The sequence below is a fragment of the Zeus faber genome (genome assembly GCF_960531495.2).
Source record: "Zeus faber genome assembly, chromosome: 15".
In the NCBI taxonomy this organism is placed as follows: domain Eukaryota; kingdom Metazoa; phylum Chordata; class Actinopteri; order Zeiformes; family Zeidae; genus Zeus; species Zeus faber.
Window position 1 is genome coordinate 25,910,877 of NC_137194.1, and position 18,791 is coordinate 25,929,667.

Genomic DNA, 18,791 nt, shown 5'->3' on the forward strand with positions numbered 1-18,791 from the left:
AGAGAGCGAGAGAGAGAGAGCGAGAGAGAGAGAGAGAGAGAGAGAGAGACAATTTAAAGTGCCTTAGATGGATAAAAAAAAGTAAAGAGCATAGAAAGATAAAGACATTAAAAAAATATAAAAGACAAAAAATAATAAAAAGTCAGTGTTTTAAGTAAGAAGAAGAAAAAGAATGGAGAAGAATACATCCTTTTGGGGCAGTGTCAATCATACTATTTGCTTATATTAATTAGTATGCCTATAATAAAAAACAAATATTAAAACATATTATTAATATATGTGGCAAAGATGCAGCATTTAAATGGAAATTGTACATTGAACTTGAACATTGGTCTGATCAACAGACCAATGTGTTTGTGGCCGGAAAATGCATTCTGTGTTTAGAACAGCGGCATCGTGCGTTTAGAACAGCGGCATTGTGTGTTTAGAACACCGGCATTGTGCTTTAGAACAGCAGCATTGTGCGTTTAGAACAGCGGCATTGTGCTTTAGAACAGCGGCATTGTGCTTTAGAACAGCGGCATTGTGCGTTTAGAACAGCGGCATTGTGCTTTAGAACAGCGGCATTGTGCCTTTAGAACAGTAACGTTGTGCGTTTAGAACAGCGGCATTGTGCGTTTAGAACAGCGGCATTGTGCGTTTAGAACAGCGGCATTGTGCTTTTGGAACAGCGGCATTGTGCGTTTAGAACAGCGGCATCGTGCATTTAGAACAGTGGCATTGTGCGTTTAGAACAGCAGCATTGTGCGTTTAGAACAGCGGCATCGTGCATTTAGAACAGTGGCATCCTGCGTTTAGAACAGTGGCATTGTGCGTTTAGAACAGCGGCATTGTGCTTTTAGAACAGCGGCATTGTGCTTTAGAACAGCGGCATTGTGCCTTAGAACAGCGGCATTGTGCCTTAGAACAGCGGCATTGTGCTTTAGAACAGCGGCATTGTGCCTTAGAACAGTGGCATTGTGCTTTTAGAACAGCAGCATTATGCTTTAGAACAGCAGCATTGTGCTTTTAGAACAAAAGCATTGTGCGTTTAGAACAGCAGCATTGTGCTTTTAGAACAGCAGCATTGTGCGTTTAGAACAGCAGCATTGTGCTTTTAGAACAACAGCATTGTGCGTTTAGAACAGCAGCATTGTGCTTTTAGAACAACAGCATTGTGTCCTGCGTTCCCGTCTACAGAGATGTATGAGTTTCAAGTCCACGAAGACAATAAGCTGAATGAGAAGATAGGTTCTCTGACTCTGCATAACTGAGTGGATTACATAACTAACTTGTGGGCTATGGTTTTTCTATCTCTAGGGGAATAGAATATTTGTTTCACAGTTTGAGCACAATGTTTTTTAGATGGTCAGGTTAAACAAAGTGCATCCAGACAAATGTGTTATTAACAGCTAAGTTATCGAAGAAAGGTAAAAATACGGTATCAGATTGGTATCGCTATTGTCAGATACTCAAGGTTGCGGTATCGGTATTGGTATTGGGCATGAAAAAGTGGTATCGAGCCATCTCTACTATGTAGTGTCCTTCCCCCACCACCCGGTACTATCTTTCTGCATGCATGCCCCCCTCGCCTCCCGCCATACCACACATGGTCCATTCTCACTAGCAGACCTCCGCCTGCTAGTGGTCAATGAGTGTACTGCAAGTCGGCCTTGAATCATTGGCGACACATTGACATAAACCCAAGATTTGATTGAATATATTCAATTTAATCGTAATAAAATGTATGCAATATACATCAATTTTTATATATCTTTTCATTTATTTTGGGGGGGGTACAATTTTTTACACCAATTTTATTGTAGGGCTAAGTTAAAAAAGACAACTCAATACAATTCCATTTTATTGTTTCAATTTCAATTTCTGAATCAATATGAAAATTGTGACTTTTGATATATCCGTGTTCCACTTGAATTGAACACCATAGTCACAAATGAATGGAAATATTTGATTTCTAAATTGGATGAAATTTGTAAAAAAAAATTGAAATATTTTTGAAATGCACATCAGATGGTAAAACTGAAAAGTTTGTAGCAATTCTCATTCTGTATGAAAATGTAAACATAATATATATATATATGTCTGTCTGAATCAAATCATAACAGTTTTGCATCAAAATCTAATCGAAATGAATCATGAAATCCTTCCCAAAACCAAGCCCTATTTCATTTTATTTTTCAAAATGTAAAAGAAAAACTAGTTTTATGGTATTTTTCTTTAAAACTTGATCATTGACATTGATCGCTGCTGCCTTGCTCATCAGCTGTGTAGTGACCATTTGATTACAATAAATTAACTGGAAAATTCAATAAAATAGATGTCAAAATGCAAATTCTCTTGGAGTACTTGTGGTTAGATGTGAACCATAAAACATTTTCGAGATTTCCGAGCGTTTGTGATTTATTCTATATTTTTTTATCCACCGCTTCATTTCATCCAGCTCAGATCTTTATTTTGTTTTTCTTTTATTTCTTGCTCTCTCATCTCTTCATCTCTGCAACCTCCTTTGATCGCCTTGTATGTTCCCTCTCGCCCTCTCTTTCTCCCTCTCTCTCCCCCTCAGTCCCTAGAAGACCTGGAGGATGCCAAGCGTAAGAAGAAGAAGGAGAAGATGGGTCTGGGCTCGCTGTCTCGTGTTTTCGCCCGTGGGAAGCAGCGCAAGTCGCTTGACCCGGGTCTGTTCGACGGTACTTCCACCCCAGACTACTACATAGAGGAGGACGCAGACTGGTAGAGTGGGGCCAGGGCGGTGGCCATTAGAGCTAAACAAGAAGAGTGTGTGTGTGTGTGTGTGTGTGTTTGTGTGTGTGTGTGTGTGTGTGTGTGTGTGTGTGTATGTGTGTGTGTGTGTGTGTGTGCAGGGGTTAAAATGGGGATGGACATGTGGACACGGGTGGATGCCATTTGCCTAAATTCAGGAATGAAATTGAATAAATAAAATAAAATAAATAAATACAATTGAATGAATATGGAGATACATTTAATACATGGCACATGGGTGCAATAACAGGATTATGAAGAAAACAAAACAGAAAAAACTGGCCGGTTTTCCCTTGAAGTTCAACACGGCCCCAGTAGAAGAAGAAAACCTGAAACCTGACCAATGGCCCCCAGGTCATTTGAGTTTTAGACCACTGTTCTTGAGTGTTGTTGTCATTCATAGATAGATAGATAGACAGCCAGACAGACAGACAGACAGACGGACGGAGGGAGGGAAAGACAGAAGGACAGATGGAGAGGCAGACAGACAGATAGATCATGATGGATGGATGGATATTTTCCAGATATTTTAAATTTCTTTAAAAATATAACTTTAATAAGGTTTGCTAAAACAGAAAATTACGCTCCACCTACCTCCCCATTAACTGCTGTGTGTGTGTGTGTGTGTGTGTGTGTGCGTTTGTGTGTGTGTGTGTGTGTGAGAGAGCACTTGAATGGTTGCGTGCATGTTGGCCCCGGTCGGAGTCGTGTACAGCGCTGTAAATAGAAAATGGAAACAAGGTGTGACGCGACGGGATGTTCAACTGTAACTACGCTGTGTTTTCAATAATTCCAAAAACAAAAAAAAAAAAAAAATGTTCTTTATATTTGGATCATTATTGTAATTATTTTATTTTTTCATTTCACTTTTAATTTCACTGGAAACTTGAAGGACTGCTGTACTTGGTGTAAATAACAGTCGACGTGCACTTTGTGCTTGTAAATGTCTCCTCGTCCTGGATGCAGTTTGTCTTTAACCCCTCCCCTTTTAACTTAGACCCCTCCCCTTTTCACCTCACCCCGCCCCTTTGAAAACAGGCCCCTCGACCCCCTCCCCAACGTCCTGCTTGCTCTCCCCCCTCACACCACAGAGAGAAGCTTTTCCTGTCGGCTCCACGCAGACTCCTGATTATCTTTTTATTATTATTTTTTTTTTTAACTTAAGAATTCCTGGAATTCCTGGGGGGGGGGGGGGCTGTGTGGTTTCCATGCATGGCGCCGCCTGTCTTCAGAGCATGGCATGACAGTCAGTCGTTCTCTGCAGAACGAGAAAGAAAGAACGAAATAACAGGTTGTCTGTTGGGGGGGGGGGGGGGGGGACAACAGGGAGAGAGGTCAGTTACTTTATTATTAAATTATTATTTTTTTTTGATTATTACAAATTGCAATTTTTTTTCAATTTCAAACTCATAATAATATTAATAATTCAGATTGAGCAAAATCCGAATGTGTTGAGAGATTAGTCGCTAAATTGGATGATTATAATTTCTAACACCAAAAAAAATAATTGCAGGAAATTTAAAGATCTACCTTTTTTTAAGAGCATTTAAACCACTTCTACATTTGAAATTTTATTTTATGCATCTGCTGCCATCATGAATAAGTCCATATGTAATATATATGTAAATACCGTTTTACATAGTCTTCCTGTTTTACTCCTTATTAAATATTCTTATATTTGAACTGATGAGGTCGTAATTTCTGTTGATACCTGCAGACACCCTGATTCATAATAAATGTTAATGTAATAATAAATCTGGTTAAAACCATTTCTTTTTCAAAAGAGAAACCCCGAACATCCCTGTGACCCCCATCAAGAAAACATAACAAAAACACCCTGAGTTCAGGCCATCGGTTATAAAAAGCAATTACCCTCAGGCCAAAGGTTAATAGTTTTCCTCCATGCACAGAAGTTGAATTTAAAGTTCTAATTTTGCTTAATCTTTTATTTCATCCTTTCGCTGGAGTCTCCCCCCCCTCAGGAAAACCTTTCTCTCGCTCTCTCTCCGTCTAACACCGGAAAAAGAAAGAAAAGAGATGGAATAGGAAGTGTATTTTAATAAATGACATTAAGATAAAGGTAGTTAGATATTAAAGTTAAAAAGTCAGTCTTGTCCTCTCTCCATTAAAAACAAATTCCATCGATTGAGCATCGCTGTTTTATTTGATGTTTTTTTATTTGAAGACCAGTTCCCTCTCATGGTTATTTATTATTATTATTATTATTTTTTTTTTTGGACAGATAGTATTTTTTTTGTAAATGAGATAACCTTTACAGAACTACAGTTATTATTATGAATTATTATAATTCTATTTAAAGAGTTTTGGTCCTGAGATGTTACGAAAGAGAAGCTTTTTAAGGCATGATGAGAAAAAATGATGCTCAAAAGAAACCAAATGAGAGAAGAGGGGGGAGGAGGAGGAGAAGAAAAGAAAAGAAAAAAAAACATATTTTAAAATAAAATTAAACTTAAAAAAACCCACTGTCCACTCTTTTCCTGCGTCCATGTCTCTGTGTCCATTCGTTCTGTGTCTGATTCTAATTCCTAATTCCTCCAACATGGATTCCTTTCCTGTCCAGTCCCAAATTATAATGATTATTATTATGATATCATTTTGATTTCAATTCTAATTGAAAAGCTAAACAAAAAAAATCTGTTTCTACATGTAGTCTATTGCAGGGGTTCCCAAACGGTCTGCAGTCTACTAGTGGGTCCTCAGAGCAATTACAGCTGCATTCATTTGTTTTCCATAAATATTTTTCATTTTCCATATTGAATAGATAATTTCCTATATATATATATATATATATATATATATATATATATATTTATATATATATTTATATATATATATATATATATATATATTCTTAACCTTGCAAATTGTTTTTAAAATATTTATTTTATTTCACAAATATCGCAAAATTATTTAAAACTATTTTTATGTATATTTATTATTTTTCTTTTCCATTTTAGATATATTTTTTAGGAAAAAATATAAACTCAACCTTGCAAAATAGTTTTTTTTATATTTCTTTGTATGGCTAATAATGGTGAGTTTTTTTTCTGTAATGAGATTGCAGTTTTTTTCAGCAAGTTTTAAGTGGAACCTTAAACCACAATGCAATTTATCATAGGAAGACAAGGTCAGGCTAATTTTCATTTTATTTAATTTTTATATTTTTATATATTTTTTTATGTATTATCTTAGCTCTGGAACCCTTGCTCTGCAGTATTTTACAGTTGATTTAAAGATTTATTTCCCCGTGTATTTCTATCTGAACCATTTCTATCTGAGGACCAGGAGGAAAGGATTCCATCTCAAATGAATGGAGCGGTTGGTCACATCTGTCTACACACAGTGTCAATAACATTCTGCGTGGATTTGACCCCTAACCTCTGATACTGACCCTCACCCCCACCCCACTGCAACCACTGACCCTTGACCCTCAACAGAGTCACGTGACCCAAGAGGAAAATGGTCTGACCCCAGTGATGAAAAGAAGATCCAATGGTTCCAACCAGAGGTGGAAAATACCCAAAACTCCACTCCAGGATTTAAGGTCCACCATGTTGGATTTGCTGATTGGCATCAACCCAGACAGTCCAAGTGAGGGATGGAGCAGAAACACAGAAACAGGGCTTTTTAAACTTTCTGAACCTGGAACGTTCCACCTCTGGCTCCAACCATTTGGGGTCATAGGAACTATTGGACTTAAAAGAGCTTAAAAGAGCTCAAAAGAGCTCCAATTCAACAATTCATGTTGTTGTTTTTTTAATGCTACAGACAAAACAACTGACATTCTGTCTGAAGCATGAAGCTCCACCCTTTCCCATCCCAGGAGACGCCCTTCTTTCCCATCCCAGGAGGTATTTTTGGACCTTGGACATCGAATATTTCCAATGGGGTCCAAGGTCCAAACATTTAGCAACCAAATGCAGATCACGCTCAAAGTGGCTGAATTGGGAAGAGATATCCATCCACTGTTTGAACAAACAACCAAACAAACAAAACAGCGTGGAAACTTGGACATCCTTGTCGGAGGTCAGGAGCGACTTCGGGTTTCCAACTGGGTTTGCACACTCCCAGTAACTCCCAACCTTAAAAGCAACATTTGAAAGATGCCCTTCTTTAAGTTGAACGACGCAATTTTGTTGGTCCAGTCTCTTTTGGTCCATTGCACTATAAACCCGATATTCCGACATCATAATAATCTTTCAATTCCACACACATGCTCTGTCGTGTATAACGACATAAAAAACAACTTAAAGTGAGAGTGTTTAACACAAAGGACTCTCTTCATTCATCCGCTGCTCTGAAATGTACATCCACGGCACTCGTTGCACAAAGAGCTTTTCAAACTCGATGCTTCGGGGGTGTTTTTTCGAGGAACACTCGGTTCTGGGTTCTCAGACGTTGCTGTGGTCCGTCTCCAACGAAACACCGGCAGGACCCCTTGAAAGGCCTTCTGAAGGCCAAGGTTGCAAGTCTGCTGAGCCCGTCCCCATTATTTGTGGTATCTGCATGGCAGTGCATTACCCATGGAGTACTGATGGAGTGTCTCCACCTGCACGCGCAGCATGCACAGTTCTACGAATAGCACTTAGAGGTACTTTCCATCTGGTGGAGTGCTCGCAGGAGGGCACGGAAAGTCCAAAACGAATGGTCCAAAATGAACGACTCAAGCTTTCGTTTGAGAGGAATCTATTTCTGGGGAGGCCAGGAAGGAAAAGTTAGTAAATCACATTAAGTACTTGTGACGAAAGCTGTTGTGACAGAGAGGAAATAACAATTGAGCTTTCATTGTGGGATATTGAAGAATTTGATTAATAACAGCTACAGAGGGAGTGGCGCACACAAAACAATCCCTTATGGACAAAAACCTACATCGATATTTTGTGTTGTTTTTTTCCTTTTAAAGCTTAATTGGTTGCTGGAAATCTTCCTTTGCCTTTGCTATAAACCAGGTGTTCAGAAGAGGAGGGAGCAAGGAAAGAATATATATTTTAATTGAATTCATGCAATTTCAGCCAATGATTCTAAACAGCTGTTTCAGTGCAGAAATGATCTATGCTTTTTGTGTGCGTCCATTCCCATATCTTCTTAATTGTTCCGCTGACAGAACTGGCACAAAAAGTGTATATTGTATATTTGAAAGTTGAAAGTTGCACTGAGAACTGTTGCATAACAGAATATTATCTATATTCTTACTTTGGGAAATGCCCGGGGTCTTTTGGAGACTGAGACCAAACCATAATGTGTTGGAGATCCCAGTGGAATTCATGGATGGAGAAATCCTTCTGACATGGCTTTAGTTGAAATGAGTGTTGAGGCAGCGCTGGAGGAATCTCAAAACTGCACTCGGACAAACAAAAAAACCCCATTACATTTTGCTGTTGCAGTGATGGACACTCAGTGGTGGACAACCCCAGCTTCAGAAGGTGAAACCTGCCGTGTTACCTCCACCCATGATCAGTCCCAAAGTGGACCCCTGGATTGTGAGGATTAGCAAATCCTATGGATTGACTGGACAAACTGGGGAGAACGGAAACTAGACCTCTCTGAACCAGGAAGTTACGACTTTGTCATTAACGGAAGAGTCGGACAAAGTTGTGGAACCATCGCTTGTGAGAAGATGATGATGATGATGATGATGATGACAACACTCAATTGTCATCACCACCCGGTGGAGTTGGGTTTCGGGGAGCTGAACTAAAACCCCAATAACCATAATAGAGTGAAGTGGACTGTAGGCGGTAGACCGGACCGAACGACTGCCTCCTGAGCTGGGTTGACCGACAGGAAGCCCTGGAAGTCCGTAAACAGGAAGTGTGTGTTCCCGTCAGTACAATCGTAGGTCACACTTAAAGACCCCTGGGGGGCGGGGCCCAAAACTAATTGAAAACGGCTTTGGGTGTAACTCATCAGCAGCTGAGCCCTTATACACATACGTGGTTGAAGGGATTTCACATAAGGTTTGCTGAAGGCTAATGTGGAAATTTGAACTGTATCATCTGGCTTTTTACTCGACTCCTTTGACCACGGCAGGAAGTTTGTTTAAAGCTTTTTTGGCAAACTCTCGACTTTTATTGACAATACGCCAAGAAGTTCAGGATGCAGCTGAAAGGTTAATGTGCCATTAACAGCTTCTGTCTTTTGAGGAACTGAGGCTCGCTGGAGTGAGATCCTTTTCACTCTGGCTGACTTAATGTGACTTTAAACTCGTTTCAGTTTGGTTTCATCCAAAGGCTCCATTGTGATTGAATAATGACCGCTGAGCTGTAAATGTCCAAATTAACATTAATAACAGCAAATAGGTTTGTCAAATGTATTTGAATATTTGTCTTAGCGGAAGCTCTTAAACTGGACAAACAATTTGTCATATGTAAGATCATTTCAAATCAATATTCGGTCCCAATGTACTAGTTTATTTAGTAAGCAGCAGTGTAATAAGCAGGATAACTTGTTAACTTGATAACGTGCAGCCAGCCGGTCATTACCGCTGGATTTGGGTATTTTTTGATAATAACTGTCTGGTTGCACATTATCCCTTACTTAATTTATCCTTAATTAATCAACTTTTTTATCCACCACGCCACCGTTGGCCCCGCCTCCACTCACCCACCAAACGTCCACGCCCGCCCCATATTCCTCCAGACTCAGACAGTCTCTCCAGCCCCACCCGCCTCAGCCTCAGCCTATCGGACGGCTCGGAGGACCAGCTGGACCGCCTCCAGCAGGTGGAGCTGGCCCGGACCACGCCCATGTCCCAGTGGAGGGCGGGCACCGTGCAGGCCTGGCTGGAGGTCGTCATGGCGATGCCCATGTACATGCGGACCTGCTCGGAAAATGTCAAGAGTGGCAAGGTATGATCCAAACCTGTCTTTTATTTATATATATATATTTATATATATATATATATATTCTTTTTTTTAATGAAAATAATATGTGGTGATTTTCTTTATAAATAAATATATTAAATAAATAAAACAATAATAAATTATTATTATTATTATTATTATTAATATTATTATTATTTCTTTCTTCTTAAACTGGATACTAAATCTGACAACTTTAATATTTGCAAACTACTTTTGGCATGGTAAAAGGGGGAATATTCATCATAAATTACATATGGACCATGGACCAAATTAACCATTTTAATTTGGTTTAATTAAAATGGTTAATTTAGGCAGTCTGCACTTCATCTGCAGTCATTAAGTAATTTCGTTTAAAATGTATTATTCCACTAAATAGTTCAAATTTTGCATAAAGGTGCAAATTCACTACTTATCTCACTCGTTATGTGTTATTTCAATCCATTATTTTGAAAGAATGTCCTTGTAATTCTGCATTTTCATCACTTATCACTGTATACACACACTATGATTTTCTTTGGGACGGACAAGAAGAAGATTCTTTATTTATCACACAGCACAACACATGCACTCATGCGGCGACAAAGACACGCTTCAAATGGTGGCCAGTGAAATGAGTTCTCTGCTTTTAACCCATCCTGGCTTGTCCTTCCTCCGGGGGGCAGCCAGGAGCAGTGGGCAGCGTACAGCGAAGCGCCCGCGGACCAAATACAAGTCTCCATCGCTGGTCGGACGATGTTCTGCATGTTTTTGGTGGGGGTCCTTAACTCATGTTACAAGGAGGAAACCCCATGTGAGCACACGCAAACTCCACACAGAAAGGCCCCTAATGGGGGGATAACCTGCCGGAGTGCAGTGCCAACGAAATCAGGACCTTATTGCTGTCAGGCAGCAGTGCAATGCACTGTGCCACCGTACTCACGTCTAGTCTAACAGTGTTTGCTTGGTAGGTTCTTCTGGGCCTGACGGACGAGGACCTGGAGCAGGGTCTGGGCGTCAGCAGCTCCATGCACCGCAGGAAACTCCGCCTGGCCCTCGAGGACTACAGGGAGGCTGAGAACGGCAAAGGGTGAGTAGGGGAGACCTGGACTCTGTCCTCCTGTACTTTGTCCCCTTAGTCCTTCTAGATTTTGTCCTCATCTACTTTGTCTTGGTCTTTACTACAGTATGTTATGGTTGACTTACTGCAGTAGTGATGGAATTATAGTGCCCTCTGCTGGTTAGAAAATCATAATGCAATTACGTCTATGTATAATTTTTTTTAGACAACATTAAAACCAGCAATACTAATATTGAATAATAACATTTTCATCACATTCCAATATCTCATATCTCTATCTTTCTTATTTAGGTTTATTTAGCCAATTCGAGGAGGAATTCACAAGGTTTATTGCAAATGCGTTCGGGACATAGCTTCTTCTATGGAAATAAAACTATCCAAAAATGAAATTCTGAATAGATTTGACTTACATTACAAAATTTTTGAGACATTAACAGAAAACAGATTATTTGTGAGGCACCTGTTTTAAAAATGAAGTTACTCAAACTCAATATTTCAGATAATGACACAACCTAGAAAGGACTTCGAATTGTCACCTTGGTCATAAATAACGTCCATCCATCCAAGCCCTCACCAGGCCTCTTCTCTCCCCCGCACAGGCTGTCCAAGGCGGCGGACATGGACCACCACTGGGTGGCCAAGGCCTGGCTGATCGACATCGGTCTGCCCCAGTACTCCCAGGCCTTCCACACCCACCTGGTGGACGGACGCATGCTCGACTCCCTGACGCGCCGCGACCTTGAGCGCCACCTCAACGTCACCAAGAAGTTCCACCAGGTCAGCCTGCTGCTGGGCATCGAGCTGCTGCACAACCTCGGCTTCGACAAGGAGGTACGTGAAGCCCGCTTCACACCGAATCCGTAATCGCATCTGATGGTCAGATCATCCCCCTGGTGATTGTTGGGTGAACTGCGTCAGAGTTTCGCACCCAAATCGGGGAAAACGGGAGAGCTCATTTTTTTCCTCGTACAACAGCATTCACCATTTTTTTTCCATGTATGCAGAGTTTAAAGATCCCTTCGTCGAGAGCTTGGTAAGAAAGCTAAAAATAATAAAATGCAGACTTTTCACTTCGATAAAAAGAGATTTTTAATTGTGAATATGGTATACTTTTTTTTTTTAATTTAACCAGGGGAGTCCCATTGAGATTAAGAATCTCGTTTTCAAGGGAGACCTGGCCAGGACAGGTAGCAGCATGAATAAAAACACATAGTTACAGACATAAAACAAAAAAGGAGTTTCAATTTAAAAAGAACTAAAAAAGACAAGGACAGGGAATCCACATTTCCAAAGATACATTTCTAGGGGTCAGTTTCAGAACAAGGTAAATTAAAAACATTGACAACTTAAGGTATCTGCCTCGACTGTAATTCTTTTATCTTGGATTCAAAAGCATTTTAACAAGATTAATTCATTGAGTTTCAAGTCAGTTTGCAACGAGGGTGCAGAATACACAAATGCAGCTTTTTCCAATTTCAAGTCCAGTTCATTTCTAGAGCGCTTCAGTCTCAATACAGTCTCAAATGGCTTCAAAAGCTCCTCATTTCACATAGAAGTCAACAGGAAAACACCTTGAGAAGGGTCCACAGATTTTGGCTATTAGCATTGTTTATTATACACCGCTGTTGAATACTCCATTCTGACTGGTCGATACCGGCAATTAGTGGTCAGTTATTTCTGAATAATGGCCGCTGTCAACCGCATATACTGAATAAAATCAGATTTGTACAATAGCTGCAATGGGCGGTTAGTTATTTCTGAATAATGACCGCTGATTGGCTTATAACAACAGTTGCTACGGGCAACCCCTTCACCTGATTTTCCCTCGTATCCAGAAAGGTTTTATTTTCCTACTATTTTCCTGAGTAAAGCTCTTAAGCTTGGCATACTAGTTATTAAATCATTTCAAATCAATATTATTATTCACTCTTGTAAATGCAATACAAAATGATTTTATTTTGTAGTCAGCCATGTAACAAGCTGGATAATGCCAGCCTAACTCCCTTCCAAGACCAGTCTAGGGTGACGAGGATCCAGGGGCATCCACGTCCAAAGCTAAAGTCATTATTTTATGTGACTACTTTAGTAACTTTTTGACTTTTTGTCAGGCGCTCCAAGCTCGCCGGACGCAGTGTGAACATCAGAATGTGGACCCGTTGGTGTGGACGTCTCATCGGGTCGTCAGGTGGATCAGAGAGATCGACCTTAAGGTGGGAAAGAGCTTCATTCCGTAGTAGTAACCAAGTAACCTTAGTTACTACTTAGTTACTATGTAGTTACTACATAGTTACTACGCTGTTGCTATGTAGTTACTAAGGAGCTTTAGGCTGCAATAGCATCTCACAGAACGCCACAGGAACTGTGTTCTGTTGCCCTCTGGGGAATTCCCACACGGATCACTTCTTCCAGCCTCCTACTAAGAAAAGTGCAAATGAACACGACCATTTTTACTTCAGAATTCCAATTTGGAATTCCAAGGCAGATCACTTCCTCCGACATTGTACTTGGGAGAAGTAGAACAAAACAGCCACTGAAGTTGTGATTCCAAGTCGGCATTTCACAGTTCATCACCTTTTCCGAACTTGTACTTGGGAAAGAGCAAAGGAAGGGTCAATTTGAAGTCAGAATTCCAATTCAACTTCACTTTTTTTTCGACCGTGTATTTTGGAAAAGTGCACAGGAATGGCCGTTTAAGTCGAAATTTTGGCGCAGACTTTCTGTGAGATGCAACTGTGGCCCACAGCTCCTCAAAGTTTTTTTTATTGAATAATAATAATAATAATAATAATAATAATAATAATAATAATAACAACAATAACTCTCAGTGGGGACGTGGGTTTCTGGGAGAGTTATGAAACACTACTAATGTGGCCGCTAACAAAAGCCTTTGTTTATGTTCATTCAAAGCCTCCGCCGGCCGATTACAAAGCTGGTGATTATCTGGTGTCACATTGTCAGTCTGAGCACATTGGCAACCTGTTTCAATTCTCAGGACGTCTGAAGATAACAGTGTTTATAGTGACTCCCTGTTAATATCCCTGACGCCTTTGGATTCATCCTGATACCGAAGAGCGCACCAAAACTGCTGATACAAACATTTCCCATCGCAAATTCCATATTGTTTGTTTTTGTTCTCGTGAGAAGATTAACAACAATAGAAGTTCCTGATCTTGTTTTGTACCTAAATGAACGACAGTGAAGCCACATTATGCAGTAGTTCTGCTAGTAACATGAAATCAGGAGCCTCAGACATTCTCCCCAATCTGTAAAATATGTGCTTTGAGCAGAAACATTCTCAATTTCAGATTTCTGTTTTCACTATACTTACAATTATACATTATACAACATGGCTGACCCCCTGTCTCTGCAATATATATTGACCATTTGATTGGTACGAAATGTCTCTTTGGGTCTTTCCAGGAGTTTGCCGACAGTCTCCACAGCAGCGGAGTCCACGGCGCCGTGATGGTGCTGGACCCCACCTTCAACACCGACGCCATGGCAACGGCGCTGGGCATCCCCAGCAGCAAGCACATGGTCCGTCGCCACCTAGTAGAGGAGATGAAGATCCTGATCGGCCAGGTCAGGTAGGAGAGGAGGAGCAAGGAAAGAGAGAGAGAGTGAGAGAAAGAGAGTGCAAATATCGCCTGTCGTAACCTTTACATTTTATTTTATTTTATTTTTTTAAACAAAAACTTAAATTAGCGTGATTATCCAAACTCATGACATCCAACAAGTGGAAATTGAAATGGCTTCCACCCCACTAGGTCGTGTTCCAAGAAAGACCATGAGCGTCTGGGTGTGGGAGCTCCACCCACGCTGCGCCACCAGGGCTCTCTGGGCCGACCCCCCAGCTCCACCGGGCGCCACGGCGAGGACGAAGGCTCCCTGAGGAGGAGGGTGGTCATGGTGGGTGGCCATGTCTTGCAGCAGATAAGAATATTGTAGAATATTGTACCTATCCTTTTTAAAATTGACAGAATTTTCTATAAAACGATGACTATTATTATTATTATTATTATATATTCATGATTCTTATTTATTTACTTTCATTTTAATTAATATTCTCCAAATATTTACATTTAAGTACTATTGCCCTTGTTATTGTTGTCATTATTAGTATTATTATAATGAAATTATAATTATACTACTACACTGCCATTTTTTCATACTATATACAGTATATAGCATATATGCAACACTGTCATCTTATGTTGTCAATAGTGTTCAAACCAACTGTTCATCAATAGAATAGTAGATATTGGAGGAGACTGAACCTATTTCTGTTAAATCAAATGAAAGTAGCTCCCTCTTTCCTCCCCATCAGCCCCCTGCAGGGTCCAGCCCCAAGGCCCGGAGTGGGCGGGACTTAAGTTGCCATGGCAGCTACGGCTCACTGCCCCGGGACGCTCGTGACCAGACTCCGCCCCCATCAGAGGGAAGCCCCATCCGAAGTTTCACCAGCATTGAGGTCACCAACGTGTGACGCCATCTCCCAGGAGTGGAACGCTGCATTCCATTATAGTTGGAACTCTAAAAAATCCGACCTGGAACAGGCAAGTCCAAATTCCGAGTTGGAAATTTGGGGTGGATCCCTATTGACCATCTCCTACTTGGGAAAAAGTGCAAAGGAATTGGCCATTTTAAAGTTCGGATTTTATGCCGGAATTTTGCGGCTGGTCACATTTTCTGATCTCCTCCTTGGGAAAGTTCAAAGGAAGGGCCATTTTAGTTTGAATTACAAGACCCTACTTGGAAAAGTACCAAGGAACGGCTCACTACGTATGTCAGAATTTCAAGTCCGAAATTTGAGGCTGATCACTTATTCCGACCATCAATTTGAAAAATGCAAAAGAACAGCCCCTTTTAAACTCAAGTTGTAATTCACTTTTTCCAAGCCCTTTCTTGGAAAATTGAAAAGGAACCGCCATTTTTAAGAAATGGAAAAGGCCATTTTTAAGTGGGAACTCCAAGTTGGAATTTGACGGCAATCTGACCTACTTTTAATTGGAATTCCGAGTCTGAATTTCAGGGTAGATTAATCGGGTCGTGTAGAATTCACAATATTGCCAAACAAACACAAATTTACTCAATAGAGCCAATGGAACACATTTAGCTTGGAATGACCAACTCCTGACCCGGAATGACAGACTCTCGATTTGTAAAGACCGAATCTCCACTCGCAATGACCGACTCCCGACTGGGAATGGCCGAATCCCGACTCCGCATGCGACCCCAGACTCGGAATGAACGACTCCCCATTCGGAATCACCCATTTCCAACTCGGCAGGACAGTCTACCCACTTCCAGTGGAATGCAGCTGAACTTTACTGATTTAACAGCGGGAAGATTGAACACTCGTCAACGATGTGCAGCTGGAATCAGATGCTCTTTTTACTGAAGTGGGACTTTCTTGGACACGGACAGAATGCACTTTTTAAATCAAAAGGTTTTTTGGGGGGGAATAAGAGGAACTTTTTCACGCTCCCTCGTGAGCAGTTGGTGTTTGACACCGTCGGATGAAGAGATGGGAAAGAAGTCAAGTTTTATTTTCATATTTGTATGTGTAAATGGCTGTTTGTAAACCAGGACGTGACTCAGAGTTTAGTTTATTTTAATTTTTTTCCATTGGTTGTTCCGTCTGCCTCACCGGGCAGGCTTTGTACATACAAAACAAAATGATTTCAACAAAAAATAAACTTTAGTATTTGTTTACGCATATTGTTATTAATAACTGATGTTTGTAACACCTCGTCGACTTACCCAAGAATACTAAAACAAAATACAAAAAAAAAAAGAGGGAATTTAATGGCAAAAATATATTTTTCATGTATGATGGGAATTGTATACACACAAATCTCATATTTGATACTGTACAAAATAGAGACTAACTATTTCCATTTCACATCAGAACTGGACAACAGACTCAAATACAAGAGAAAGGGAAAGAAAATGCAACAAACAGTGATGCTATTCATGAAATAAGTGAAATAAAGGTTTATCAGTGCTTTGTTTGGCGTGTCATTATGAAATGCGATGCCCGGGAACTCTTCACACGACACACGCCAGGTGCGGTACCATGCGTTGCAGCTAGGGGCGCTATACCAAGCAACTACAGGAAACTGTCAGAGAGCCTTCCAGACCTCTCTTATTTTATATCCCTCATATTTTTGTTCATATTTATCTATTTATTTTATACCAATATATTAAATGAAATATTCCCGCTAAACCTAGAAGTTGAGGTTGACAAGTCTGTCGCAGAATATATTCGTTCACACTCATCTCTCCTCAGAGAGATTGTCTATTCACTATTTTTTTTTTTTTTTCACCCGGTACATACAAGTTAATTATCACACATTCCTCAACAGTTGACATGTTTGTTTGTGATTGCCGCAGACATTAGTCAATTAACCAGATTGAGATGTGTCCTCTTCTGCCCCCTGTTCAGGTGTTTTTACCGCCTTAGGAATGTACATAGGAGATTAGGGTACTGTTGGATTTTTCAGTATTTGTAAGTCAAACACTGATGTGAATGTTTTGAAGGTGGGTAAACAGGAGGAAACCCACTCCGACATGCAGATTTCACAGGCCCAGATCCCCCACTGTGCTTCACCCCCTAAAGAGCAACTTGCAGATTGGCGTACCAAGTGAATTAATGTTTTCAAGATACAAGATTCAAGATGTTTCATTTGTGACATGAAATGACATATATGTAGTGAAATGACATGACGTGTGTGGAAATGATGTAGCCATTGGATTTAAGAATTCTCTCTTTTGTTTTTCTAACTTAGAATTTCAGCTGGACTAATATTTGCTTTTGGCCCATGATCTTGATCGTGACGTGACATGAGGGAGAAGGGACAGAGCTCGTGCTACAGTGAAGGGCACCTTGGCAAGTAGAAGAGATGCAGAGAGTGTTTTTATTTGAGATTTAAATTCATTTCCCAGTTTCCTACTTGTATGAAATGAAGAACGTAACATAACTACCTCCCATCTCTATATTTTATCAAAACAAAATTGTTTTTTTTTTTGGTGTGTAAATGCTCAGTACTTCACCATCCTTAAAAGCTGTGAAAGTAAGTCACTGACCTGACGACTGACCACCACCATCCTGCTACTGGGCTGTGGCAGAGACATGGCCATTCCCTTTTGTGACGTCACCGGCCAATATGTCAATAAAAAAATGACTTTTTTTACCTGCACACTTTGAAAACATACATGTTTCTTGTGTTTTTGCCCTCTTTGCGTGTAAAAAGTAAAAAAAATAGTAATTAAATTCAAACCATTTTCTCCATAAGCCCTTAATTGTACATTCATGAAAACAAATAAACCTGATAGCTGCTCTTTGACCTCCACTTTATACACTTTTTCCCTGAATGTACTTGTGAGTCATCTTGCATCTTGCTGCTATTTCTGTTGAGCACCTCACATGTCCATACCTGCACGGAACAAACCTGATGTCGTTTCCTGCTCTCACCAGTAACCTCCGTAAGTCACTGCTTCCCTCCAGGAATCTGTCTGGATGATGCCACACCCCAAATTTTACAGCTACAGGAGGAGTGGAGGGGGTCAGGAGCGGCTGGCCGATCCCTCAGCAAATCATTAAATCAAAGATAAACCTAGATTTTATCTCCAGGAAATGGAGGCAGGGTAGGGTGGAGGCTTATTGTGGGGGGAAAAAATCACTGTGTCATTCTGGATCATGAGTGAGTGACTAAGGGAAGGTCGGTTCACATGTGAGCCACCTGGAATTCTCCACAGGTGAGATTTCTCGTTCCTTCCCGTAACGTTATTTAGAAGCAAAACATATGTGTTCCCATCACGTCACAGTCCCCCCAACAGCCATAGTATAACCCTAATATGGAAGAATTTCTCTAAAAACTCAATAAACCACTAAAACTAATGATTAATCTTCTAGAGATCTCCTATTTGAAGATAAAACTGCGAAAAATTATTTATAGTTAAACTTATTTTTTATTTTACGAGACGTTAGTAGAGAATGTACAATAACACCAATAGCGACAATAACTATGGGGACGTGTCCTATCAGCTATAAAATAGGTTACAATAGTTTCACTGGTTTGGAATTT

At 40.3% G+C, this 18,791-nt stretch overlaps 2 protein-coding genes across 3 annotated transcripts in view; both read left to right on the forward strand.

The window, feature by feature from the left end:
- Window positions 1-3,507, forward strand: part of LOC307240681 (kazrin-like) — a 152,517-nt gene extending 149,010 nt beyond the window's left edge. For both annotated transcript variants that reach the window (XM_080014522.1, XM_080014523.1), the window contains one exon: window positions 2,564-3,507. In XM_080014522.1, the coding sequence (XP_079870648.1) occupies window positions 2,564-2,734 (171 nt within the window). In that variant the 3' untranslated portion in view covers window positions 2,735-3,507. The remainder of the gene's footprint in view (window positions 1-2,563) is intronic.
- Window positions 3,508-9,233: 5,726 nt separating this feature from the next.
- LOC307241292 (kazrin-A-like) lies at window positions 9,234-16,670 on the forward strand (the record flags this gene model as incomplete). Its single annotated transcript, XM_080015331.1, has 7 exons — window positions 9,234-9,629; window positions 10,592-10,710; window positions 11,301-11,532; window positions 12,810-12,911; window positions 14,122-14,288; window positions 14,469-14,610; window positions 15,029-16,670. Coding segments are annotated over 7 exons (1,317 nt in total), but the record flags the coding sequence as incomplete, so codon positions are not given.
- Between the last annotated feature and the right edge of the window lie 2,121 nt (window positions 16,671-18,791).